The following is a 13,278-nucleotide window of genomic DNA, read 5'->3' on the forward strand; positions in this document are numbered from 1 at the left end:
AATCTTCTGTTTTGTAATACACCAATACGCCAGAATAATTAATTAATGTTTTCAATAATATCAAAAATGGCTTAGACTGGAATATGATATTTTTGCCATTATTCCACGCTAGCTGAAACACAATGACTATATGTACTTTTTTTTTTTTTTTCGTTTTATGATGCTAAAACATTATGCTATATATATTATTATTATCTTTATTAATAAAATTTTCAAGCATATATGATTTTTTTTAACTAAAACTTGATGTCATTTAATATTGGTCAAATGATTGTCAAAAGTATTTAAAAATGTCCAAAAGAGATTCATCGATTGTGGATAGAAATCCCAGCATTCTTAAAGCAAGAAATTTACGGAACAGTTCATAATACTAGGGAGAACGACGCTTTGTCTTAATACACGTGGACTGGATCCAAATCTCCTAGATCATCGAGATCAAAGGCAACCGCCTCTAAAGCTGCCTTGCACTCAGCCCATGGTTGATTTTGGAGCGGATCTTGAGATTGAGCCGGCCTGTCTAACACGTAGGAGGTCGCATTCTGAACATAGTTATTATTGAAGTTGTTGCAGTTCCCGCCAAGATTGGCAACGGTTGATGCTCCGTTGCCATTGAAAGGTACAGAAATACTGAGCAGAGGTGTGAGAGTGACATCTAGAGAGGGGTGCTGGAAACCCCACCAGTCCGTTGTGGTCGGCATAGCTTGGCCAGTGGTAGCACTCATGTCAAGTTGATCGGTCGAAACCAGGTCCAGTTCTGTTGGCAGGTCCGAACTGCTGCCGTCTGAGCTAAACAAGTCGTCATTCAGGGCCAAGGCTGTGTTCACAACTGAGGAAATCGAATCTTCTGGTCTATATTTATAGAGATTTTCCAGCTCTAAGTCTTGATCTCCAAGGACGTCGTTCCAACAGACGTCATTATTATTGGTAGTGGTGGCGGCATTGTGATCGTTGATGGTAGAGTGATGGCTAACGCGCAATCCACCATTGACCATGTTGACGTGGGGGATGGGTTCCAGTACTTGAAGTGCTTCATCATTTTGATCCGAAATGGACGGAGATGGTTGCAATTTGGTATGGACTGATTGTGAAGAGGGAATCAAAAGGCGATCGGTCTGAAAATCGCATAGGCTGTTAGTAGTGTAGGCGAACAATTCTTGAGTCTGTAAGGGTTTCAGATCTGCCAACATTTCCACCTCGGTGTGAGAAACAAGTGAACCAGCAGAGCTGGGTGGAGTGTCTTGCTGGAACGTCTCTAGGACTCTGGTAAGGGTGTCGGACTGTCCTTTCAGTTTTGGTGTAGTCGTGGCGGTATCTCGCCGAGATTTCTTGGCATTCCCGTTACTAGCCTGCCTCTGGGCAGGCCTCCTTTTCTTGAAGATGCCATCAACCAGAGATTCGGCGTATTGTGGGTCGAGTCGCCAAAAGCCGCCTTTTCCAGGCTCGTCTTTACTCCTGGGGATTTTAATGAAACATTTGTTGAGCGATAAGTTGTGACGGATGGAATTCTGAAAGAAAGAATAGATATATATTGTCCAGACAGAATATTAAATTTTAAAAATTAAATCAGAAATCTAAATTAGCAATAACTAATTTATTTTTAGAGAAGACAAATTTCATAGTTTTAGTAAATATTTCATTAATACTGCAATTTGTGTGCCTTATAACTAGAGCTGAATGAAATTGAATAATGTTTAGATTAAAGAAATAATACATTTCTATCACTATATTTAATAACATGATTTTTCTCCTAAAAATTTTCCAGTTAGTTTAAAATGAAATTATTGAACCATTGCTCGATTATCATAACTAATACAAGTCACATTTTAATTGAATAGATCTTAATAAATTTTTATGTAAGATATTGATTCAAACACATGTTAACTATTCAATAACTGAAACTTAATGACCTTATGTGTCTTCTGGTTGATGTATTTTCTAATCGAACGCCAACATCGTTGGTCAATGTAAAAAGGAATTCGGTGGACCAGTTACGATAAAAAGAATCAGCCGACTGGCTCATTTCCTGTAATAGGGAAATCGAGCCTCTTCGATCTCGAAAAGATTGAATATTCGATGAGATTGTTTCCGCGAATTCCTTTCTATACTTTATCGTGTTCTACTTTTCACGCGCTGTTTCTTGATTGAGTTATTTTTAGATGGGCCAATATTCTGTTGCAAGCTTCCTTTGCTACGAGAATTCGGTGTGGTAATTCCAATGATTTGGTTTTTTTTCTTCTCTTTAACTCTCTTTCAGTAACTCGTTGGCGCATGAATTTTTTATGGAGCAATACTAAATTTTTGTTATTAGCCTCAAGCCCTCTATCCTTGAATGCTTCTGACTAGTACATTCATATTTCTAACACGCTAGTTTTTTTAGACAAGGAAATGCATCAAATAATCGATTGAAACAGAGGGAAAAAACAATAAAATTTAAGACTGTTGATTACCGCGTTTCAGAAAGTACAGATTGATTAAAGCATTAAATTATTTGTTATAGATTAAGCTCCATGCTGTTAGTTGTGGATTGACAATCATTATCTCAATAAGCAGTGATTGGGTACTCAATCATTTTTCATATGAAGGAATATAGCCAAATGTGATAATTCATCTACGTTATCTGATATGGATTACATGTGAAATGTTCCTTATTATGTTCATTGAAATCTAACAGATCGGTATAGAAAGACTTGCGGAGACATCAAAGAAGCAAACTCAGTGAAAATATACCGGAGTAAAAGAAATGAATTCGGATGTCATTTAAGTAAATGTGAGATCAGAACAGGAATATTAACTGCCAGATACAAGGAAATATATGAAATACTGTTAAAAAAAAGAAGCTGATAGTTAGAAACGAAAACTTTCATTGCAGTTTTGAAGAAATATTCAGCTTTTACTGCATCAAAGACTCAACTAAATATTAGTTTCCAAGGAAAAATCTTAACTTGTGGTATTCAGAAATAATTGCAAGGATTATGGTAAAGATATGGTATTCAGAAATAACTGCAATATTTGAAAATTTAGAGTACCTAAAATTTTAATACCAACTATATCTGTTATATTATCCACATTTACGGAGCAAAATTTAAAAAAAATCTCAAAATCTAAATATAGAAATTTACTTCTTAGCTGTAATACATTGTTTCAAATTATTTTATTGGTTTGTTTTATTGGTGAACAAATGCATATGTTGTTATTCTTAGGTAAACAAATGCATCTGTTGAATAAAAGTTTTAAAATGGAGGTTCCCTTTCTGATCGAAAAAAAAAATTATTGTTGCTCTCTCAAAGTTGAGAAATAAATAAGGAAATGAAGTATTAATTAATGGTATGCAAAGAAAATTCAATAGAGTAAATTCATGTTCACTTTTTACATATAATTTGCGCAGAATATATCTAATTACAATTTTTTTTGTGCTTTTTAAAAATGGGAAAAGGATGGGATGAGATTGCACAGAGAAGATATTGTGTAATAAGCTGTTTCACAGCACGCTTTTTTGTTTTGTCATGTGAATAGGAAGTCATGAGAAGAGACTACATTTAAAATAGTTATTTAATATATTTTTAATGTAATCTACTAAACCAGGACACTTTTCTAACTGTATTTACTTAAAAATATTAAAGAATGAATTAAAATTAATTAAAGAAATATTAAAAATTAACTAAGTGAAAAAGGTAACGCATAAGTCGAAAGAAGAAAATACTTTCCATGGCTATTTGATTTAAGAAAAATTCTAGATATTGCAAAAAAAACTTCGTTCTTATTAAAAAAAAATCCTTACAGCTATGATTATTTAAACAACCATGCAAAATCAAATAGGAATCTTACTTATAAAAAAGTATAAATGGAATCAAAATATTAAATAATATTTAAGTAATTTCCAGTAATTTATGTCTGCATTCCTGTGCACTATTTATTATTTCTTTTTTTGCTAAAGAAGATAAAATAAATCTGATATGTTTCCCCCTCATTAAAAAAAATTCCTTACAGCTATGATTTTTTAAACAACCAAAGTCAAATAGGAATCTTATTTATAAAAAAGTATAAACGGAATCAAAATATTAAGTAAAATTTAAGTAATTTCCAGTAATTTATATCTGTATTCCTGTGCATTATTTATTATTTCTTTTTTTTGCTAAAGAAGATAAAATAAACCAGATATGTTTCCCCTCATTTTCCCCTCATTAAAAAAAAAATTCCTTACAGCTATGATTATTTAAACAACCATGCAAAATCAAATAGGAATCTTACTTATAAAAAAGTATAAACGGAATCAAGATATTAAATAATATTTAAATAATTTCCAGTAATTTAAATCTGTATTCCTGTGCACTATTTATTATTTCTTTTTTTGCTAAAGAAGATAAAATAAATCAGATATGTTTCCCCTCATTTTTCATGTGGAGATATCAGCAGACAAATTTACTCCTTCCTCTAAGAACCTTTATTACCTTTAATCACGTTTCAAATACTGCGGTGATTTCGATTTTACTTCTGGGTTTCTCAAACAGTTATTCATAAGAAACCGTCTGTGCGTGATTGAAATTAATAAAAACATCGGTAACATTGCCCGGATGAAAAATGAGTTTAATTTTTATACCGTCGGAACATCTGTCGTACAAATTCTATTTATGCAGAGGGTTGCGTAAAATAAATACAATAGTTGGAAAAAGATGAGAAGGAAGGTGCGTGTTTGGGATCACATTGACCTGGGCGTTGCCTTCTTTCCCAGAAAACCAATAAGCAGGCAGAATAATAGCGCTTTTTAAGCGTATAAATTGCCACAGATTTCAAATAGCATCGTTAGAATATGAAGTTCAAGTAACATTTTTAATGAGGTATGTCTACCATTTTTTACAGTGTTTCGCTCGTGAATCTAAAACGTGATATAAATGACACATTAATTTTTTTCCCGTTCTTGTTATTAACGATTTCAAAGATACACAGGAAAAATGTTTATGCTAGATTAAACTCCAATTTAGTTTTTAAAAAAAATCTTTTTTTTTTGTTATGGAAAAAAGATGGCATTCAATAGAGCAGCTTTGTTATCTGTGGATTATGATACTGATTTATTTCACTTCCTCGTATATGATAAATACAAAGAATAAGTATTTTAATCGTCAAAAAAAAAGATTGAAAATAGTTAATAAAATATAGTTTTTAGTTTTAGAAAATAGTTTTTTTCCCCCTCTAAGACTGAAAATACTCGTTTTTTTTGTTTTTTTTTTGAGGGGGTAGCGAATTATACCCGTTTGTTTCTTTATGAACGCAATCTGTTTCTTTATGAACGCAATCTGTTTCTTTATGAACGCAATCTGCAAATAATAATAGTAATAATAATAATATCGAGTTGGATGAATGAAATTCGGTGTGCGGTCTTTAAGCCCAAGCTGTAGATTTCTATGAAATTTTGGACGAAAACTCTCTACGGGATTTTTTTTTATTGCGCATTAGTTTGCATGTGAATATCATCACTCAAAAATTACAATGAACTAAACAGTTTTGAAATGTGTCATATTTTTATTACCAAATTAGCACAACTAAATCTATCAAAAAATGATCCGGTTTATCTATTTGTACAAAACTCAACGTAACTTGCCGGCGTCCGTGCATAAGGCTAGCGCATCTTCTCCGTGATCTGGGCGTCCCGGGGTCGAATCCCGGTTCGGGCATGATTGTTCTTCATCTGTGCTCTGTATGTGAGGTTTGTGAATGTGTCTCCCATGTAAAAAGGGGTTTTGCAAACGAATGTGTGAGTTTCATCTTCATATGAGCTAGAAGTCATATGAAGGGCTACTTCTGCCCTTGGCTGATCAGGGGTTTTTACCCTCAGAAGCTACTGCACCCCCTTTCCGTGGTAACGCGGACACGACATCATCATCAACAACAACGTAACTTAAATAACCTTCATGAATGAATTTTAAAATAGGATTTTGAAACTATAATTGTGAATTTTTTTGTCTACTATTAAGTTGACTAATATTTTCTATAATAGAAAAGAAACCAATTCAGCTGCGTTTTCACATTAAATAATAAGTCTTCTGATCCCAAATAGTTCCACTTAAACTTCTTTTTGAATCTTTTACTAAGACGCTATTACCATTTTAAAATCTTCAATAGGCACTCGAGCATGCATATTACGACTGTTTTTTCCAGCAACTATAAATATTTTCAAAATAATAACTGCATTGAAAGTAAATAAACATTTCAGATTTTTTTTAACAATTAGAAGTAATTATACAATTGAGAACTATCTAGATTATAAAATAATTTCAACATCTGTCCCAAAATAGCCTCTAGGAGAAGAAGAGCTCTATCCCTCTTGTTTTTAATCGGCTAAAGTAGCCAAACTAAATTAAATCAATATATTTCATCAATTTTGCTGATTCAAAATTTTCTAAGACTATAATCAACTAAATATAATTGAAGTTTTAAATTAGGATGGAAACAAAAGTAATTTTTCTTCATAGTTCCCAAAGTTTTTCTAAACATCTGCTTCTTAATGAAGGGCTCTATGAAAATGCACCATATTTGTAACTTTATGCTCAAAGTTTAATCAATGTAAAAAAAAAAGTCAGAATTGAAGTTTAAACTTAAGAATTTGGTACACATTCTGTCAAAAAACTCATGTATAAAATCGGCCATGATCACTTCAAAATCTTATTTGATTCTATGTTAAGTTACATTAACAAATTTAATGGTAACTACAGATAACATCACAATCAATCAATTGGAGTTGGTATTCTATAGCTTTAAGGAGCATTAGTCGCAGTTCGTTATAATTTGAATTACAAAAATTAACCTTTTCTCTTCAATGATATTATGAACCACGGCTATTTTATTAAGAAATAATTACGAAGGCTAACAATGTTTAGAAGAAAAAGAAGATATGACGAAGTTGACCATGCTCATGGGATACACATAAAATGCCAATTTGATTTTCAAATTTATTTTTTATTCTTGTGGTTAAAAAACATAAGATAATGCATTTTCGATGATAAACACAGTTACTTTGTCACATGTTTGTTAAAGAATGTGAACTAATTATATTCTCTTTTGATGTTGTAAAAGCATAAATACAAGGCATATGAGCATAAACGCAATTTATATTTATTTAAATAAATACTCTATGGTCTCTTCGGTATGGTTGTTTTCAAGTCACATAAATAGTTTTTTTTTGAGCAAATCAATAAAATTCTACCATCAGAATGAATTACTGAAATAGAAATTAGGATCACAAATTCTATTTGAATCTCTTTTGTATTTATTATGCAGTATATGAATTTTGCAATAGATTTCTCGAGATTAAAGTACTTTTTTTTCCAGTAGAGCATAACCTTTTCCTAAAGACCTGCTAATGCTGAAAATACAATACCTTTGAATATCCTTTTCTATTGCAAGACGTGATTATTCTCTATATTTCACGATAAAAAATGATTATAAGCTGAGAATTTTTCTATACTTCAAATTAACCGAAAAAACTCATACCAGCAGAATCTAAATGATAGTTTTTTCTACCTATAATGAAATCGTACAAACTCTCTTGGCCTAAAAATAAATGTATTTTCTATATTTCATTTATATTTCTAATATTCTAATTAAATAGATAATAATTTTAGTAGAAGAGCGATGTTAAATTAATATTATGGAACTTCATGGATTTTATTTCATTCCTATCATGTAGAGAAATAAAAATAAATAAAAGATAGTATGTGCGAATATATTAATAAAAAATGCCTTTAACTGCACCTGTACCTTTGCCATAGATACACGTTTTGCTTATTACGTTATGGTTATTATTACAAAAGTGGAATAGCAAAAGTTTAATGACTTTAACTAATATTTGTAATTCCTTTCTTAAGCAAAAAGCGTTAAAAAAACCCTACTGCATCATAACATTTTGCTCTTAAAAGGTGCGGTCTGCAATTGGAAACAATTTTGATCATCTAAGTTCGCAGTTAGTTTATATCCCTTTGTAGAATCATAATAATCAAAAGAAAATCCCTTAATAGATTTTATTTTATCTCTGGGAAAAAATACAAAATTGAGGCGACGAAATTGTGTTCTTGTTGTATCGTTTGTTATTTGCTCGTTTGGAAAAGCAGATTTCCAAGGCGGGAATATAAAAAAAGACTGCTTATTTAAATTCTTCCGTGTTTACTTCTATTATTTTTTATTTTTTCAAAATCTCTCTGATTTAAAGTAAAGAGGGAAAGGAAAAAAAAAAAAATACTGCCATTGTCCTCTTAAATTTTTAATGTCAATTTTATGCTCTTTGGTAATGGCATAAAAAGCCCGTGGTCGTTCTGTTCCATCCTAATTAAGCTGGCTTGTGTTCTGGCGTCTTGCCCATTTGGAAGGAACTGGTACTCAGCCTAGATAGGATTGTAAATAACAGAGAGCGGAAGTAACTTAGAACCTAGAGAAGAAAGAAACTAGCAATAACCTAAAATGGATTGCATATAACGTTATAGCATTTATATTGTTATGTAGTTTCCTGTATGTGAAGCATGGATTGAAAAGTTTTGCGATCATCAATTTAGCTTATCAAAAATTTTTAACATTTTGCACATCTTAAAGTTAAAATTTTTTTTTAGAAATTAAGTCTGTGTATTCGTCAGTTCGAGTCAGTTACTTCTACTTTGTTTATACATTAATTGAATAGTAATCTGATCTGAATGGATTAAATTTAGTAGAAATTGTTGATCTTTACCAAATTCTGGCCCAATCTTTCGAAAAGAAGGCCCTTTTATGAAGCACATTTTCTGATTTTGATACTATGGAATAATTCAAAAATGAGTTCAACTTATACAAATATTTGTCTCATATCATACATTTTTGATAATTTTATTTATTTACCTTATTCATGCCATTCAAATCGAAGGAAAATATTCATTTTTTAGTTTATTTCACAATGCTAAATACGTTCATTCAACTAAAAACGATTAATACATTTAATTGTATTCAAAAATATTATACCTATTATCCAAAAGTCTTTTTTTTAATATTATGAGGATCGGATTAAAAGGGTGACATGGCAATCCAACTAGCACCATTAAATATAAATTGTTATAAAAAGAAAATAACAATGACAAATGCCGGCGTCTTGGCCTAGGGGTGAAGCGTCGAGTTCTGGTTCGGGCATGGTTGTTCTTCACCCTGTGTTCTATCTGTGAGGTGTGTGCCTCCCTGTACAAAGGGATTGTGAAAGAGAGTCTGCGAGTGTCATTTTCATATGAGCTAGAAGTCAGACTTCTGCCCTCGGGTGCTCGGTTATCTTTACCTTCAGAAGCTACTGCACCCTGCTTTCCGTGGTAATACGGACACGACATCATCATCATCAGCAATGACTAACTGCCAATGTCCAGCTCAGTTTTCGTTGCCTTTGGTGAATTTTTGCCGATATCCGTTGAAAACATTTGGTTGCATTACATAAAGTTAAAATCATTAATGACGCAACGTTACAAGTGACATCCTTCTTCAAAAAATTGCATGAGAAAGTTCTCGAAGAGAAGAACAATCTCGATTTCTGAATAACAAATCAATAAATGAAATCATTGATGACTTGAAGCTGACTGTTATTGGCTAAACAGTTACAATTCAGTCATCAAGTTACAAATTTAAAGCAAAAGTGAACAACACACATACACACAACTGGACTGACACTCATAATAACTGGAGAAGTCTTTTTCTGTGTAAAAGTGTTATTGTTCAGCTCATAAACAACTAATAAGGATAATTGGAAAATATCCATGCTTAAATGAATGTCACAAAAGGAAAGCAGAATTTATCAATGTTTCCTGTTACATGTGCGAGAGATTTAAAACTAGTATAAGTGGAACACAAAAGCAATAGAATAATTTAGAATTGTCACATTGTTTGTTTTGTAAATATTACTTTTTCTATTTATTTTTCTGTAGACTACATTATTATTATTTAACGAACCATGAATAATGTAAAAGGCCATTAACTTCTAAGGAGTTTGGCGAACTTGGTTGGTCAATCAAATTGTTTTTCTATATATCTTCTTTAACACCCTTTGCGCCTTATTTGTCTTTCTGCATGTCTTTTCTTTGATTTGAAAATAGCATCAAATGAATTTTGGATCTATTCTGAATGATAATGAAGAATTATATGCAGATAACCTCAAAATTAAACTATCGGAAATCAAGCTTCTAAAATAAAAAAAAGTTTTGGAGTGATATATATTAAATTCCATTTTATTTTCTTGTCATACTTAGGGAGAAAGAGAACATTTCAATGACGCACAGTGAACATGATAAATGTAACTGTACATAACATCTAATAACAAACTGGAAGTTGTTTTATTTCGTGCTAAAATGTTATCGCTTTTCATAATGCAAGATACACAATTGATTCCAAAATTAAATTGGGCTGACATATTTAACTTCTATTACGTGAGCCTGATTTTATTCTAGCTGATTAAATGAAATAAGCAATAGGGACTAGAAAAAGGAATTCATAGGTTATTATTTTTTTTAAAATTAGGCATGAGCTAAAACTATTGCGATCCCGTTTCGTCCGAAACTTTTGTTCACAATCTCTTGAAGATGTATAGAAAAATAGGTAAAATAATCTGATAAGCCTTTAAACAATAAATAAAAAGATAAACTCAGAAAACATAGTTTTTTTGTGACAGTTTTTATAATAGTAGCATTAAAAATTAATTTTAACTATTTAACTATTTTAACTATTGAGAAATCTAATAAAAGTGAATACTATCAAAATTCTCTTCTTCTAGAATTCCATTTCGCGATCTCCCAAGAATTCTTATGCTTAAGAATAGATAAAGAATTTTCGAAACGGTAAAAAATTTGTTTTACAAACTGTTTCGATGTCTTCAAATTTAGTTTATATCGTAACACAAGCTATCATAAAGGATTAAATAATAGAATTAAAAATTTATAAATAAATACCGAATAAAACTATAATGAAATATGGACAAATGTGTACAAACTATTTCAAAACAACAGTTTAAAAAGATTTCTTTTGGAGACAATGCTTTGTTTTGCAGGATCCAAAGCGTCCTTGAGAAACGTCCCGTTAAATGTCAGGTGGGCATCGACCTTTCGGCCACTGGAGCGTGGCCAGCGCAGGAGTTCAAACACCCTCGCTGATTTAGAACTTCTTTATTAGCGCGCGCCCCTCCCGCAGAATGTTAAAGGAGTACCTGGAAAGAATGTACACCTGCTATTCTAGATCTTTTATGGAAGATTTACTGCTCCTATTAATTTGAATGGTTCATTTTTCGGAAATGGTAACTGTTTTGGAATACACAGTGTCATTATGTTTTTAAAAGAATTTGGTTGGAGAGTGCAGCTCGTTTGAAAGTTAGAAAACTATTATTTTCTTGTATACGGATTTATACACTGAGAATACTTTAATAACAAGAAAAAATTCAATCCTAAGATTTTTATGTTTCCTTTATTTTAAACCCGTTTTTTTCTTGTTATTATATTTACATGACTCACACCTTTGCATACGAATATAATAAATCAAGCATAATGAATAGGAAGGATAAAATTTGGTATGCGAACCTTTCAAACAACTGTCGATCTACAGTAAACTCAAAACCAAAACATCAAACCAAAAGCGATACTTTTCAATAATCAGACACTGAATTTATTTTACTGAACAATGAAAAAGCGAACATCCTAGATATATTTATACCCATTTTTTTAACCAACATCTTATTTACATTGAATGAAAACCGTATAAATATTTTAATTAATTATTTTATCTTATTTTGAATTGCCGTTCATTTTAAAGAAAATTATTGCATACAATTTAACATTCTAACGTTTATAAACTGGCGGTCTATCTATATATTGCATCATATAACATAATGGGATGTGACATGCATGATGGAAAAATTATATCGATGAAAAGCTCAATGATGCTCTGTAAGGCAAACCTTTACACCTATACCTGACAAATTAAGTTATTTCTTGGGTGTTCATTAAACAAGAGTAATTCTACCGTGTTAATTATATTAATAACTAAAACTTAATCGATATTTTAAAGTTTTCCCCAATGCTTTAGATCATAGTATTGTAAAAAATTCCTTTTACTCCGCAAAAAATCAATTTTTCAATAATGCCATTTTTTTCTGATGATTTTTTTTCTTGTTTTAATATATTTTTAAAGATATTTAAACATATTTTTTGAACACTCGATAATATTTTTCATCATATCAGTTATTGGCTTTATGTTGACGCATGTTACGATAATATTAAATAAATATTTTGTGCCCATACCTGAATCATGATTAAGTGCGAATTTTAAATATAAATATGTATAGACGAATCAAACCTAAATCAAATTTATGATACGATGTTTATTTGAAATTTATATTTCTTTTAAAACTTTAATTTTTCTTTTAGCTATTGCATTTCTGAACAATGCACCCCTTCATCCAGTGAAAATATACTGTTTTTATTTTCTTGAAAGTTGTGACAGTTTTTATAAATAATAAAATTTTAAAAAAATGTGGAAATGAAAAAAAAATAGCATGTAATTCTAATCACCTTGATTGAAGAGATAATATTTTGAGCTTTAAGCATAAAAAGTATTAACCTAGGTAATGTTTTACAAGGTTATCTTCGGAATCATCAGAGTTGCAACATAAAAACCAGTGATAAAATCCTCCTCTCAATTTTTGTTTACTATATTTTTGCTTTTCATATTGTAGAATATGCATTTTAAGCCTGTTTGCGTTGACAGTTAAATTAAAGCATTTGCTACATATTTATATCATGGGTACGGAGACACAGTTGTGCTTTGTGTTATTGTATTAACACGCATACGAATAAACAAATAGACAGATTCAATCATCGGAATTTATTCAAAATTAGAAACAAATCTCCTTTTTCTGGTGTAAAAACTTCATACTAAATTTTCATTTTGTTTTAAATTTCAAGTCTGTAAATAGTCATATTTCCAAAAATTTGTTAATATGTTCAAGAGATCTAAAATGATCAATTTTGACTATTACAATACTCTCTATTTGTATTCTTTGTATTTTAGAAAGAAATAACAGCTCATTCTCACACAAAACGAAATAAAATTTTCGTTCTATTAATTAATGTGGAATCCTTACGTTACTAATGTTCCAATTTAGATCAGTCAAAAATATCAAACATGAGCTATCAATCATCTACACATTTTATTACTGTTTTAACAAAATTCTAGCATTAGTTTAGTGTAAAACTCAACAAGTAATAAAACAGTTTCGTGTAAAACTCAACAACAGCAAGCTTA

General features: G+C 30.8%; 1 protein-coding gene across 1 annotated transcript in view; it reads right to left on the reverse strand.

Moving 5' to 3' along the window:
- Positions 1-264: 264 nt before the first annotated feature.
- LOC129966179 (forkhead box protein J3-like) overlaps positions 265-13,278 on the reverse strand; it is a 92,955-nt gene continuing 79,941 nt past the window's right edge. The window contains exon 3 of the mRNA XM_056080582.1: positions 265-1,505. Within this exon, the coding sequence (XP_055936557.1) occupies positions 393-1,505 (1,113 nt within the window). The 3' untranslated portion in view covers positions 265-392. The remainder of the gene's footprint in view (positions 1,506-13,278) is intronic.

This window comes from Argiope bruennichi, chromosome 4, assembly GCF_947563725.1.
Source record: "Argiope bruennichi chromosome 4, qqArgBrue1.1, whole genome shotgun sequence".
In the NCBI taxonomy this organism is placed as follows: Eukaryota; Metazoa; Arthropoda; class Arachnida; order Araneae; family Araneidae; genus Argiope; species Argiope bruennichi.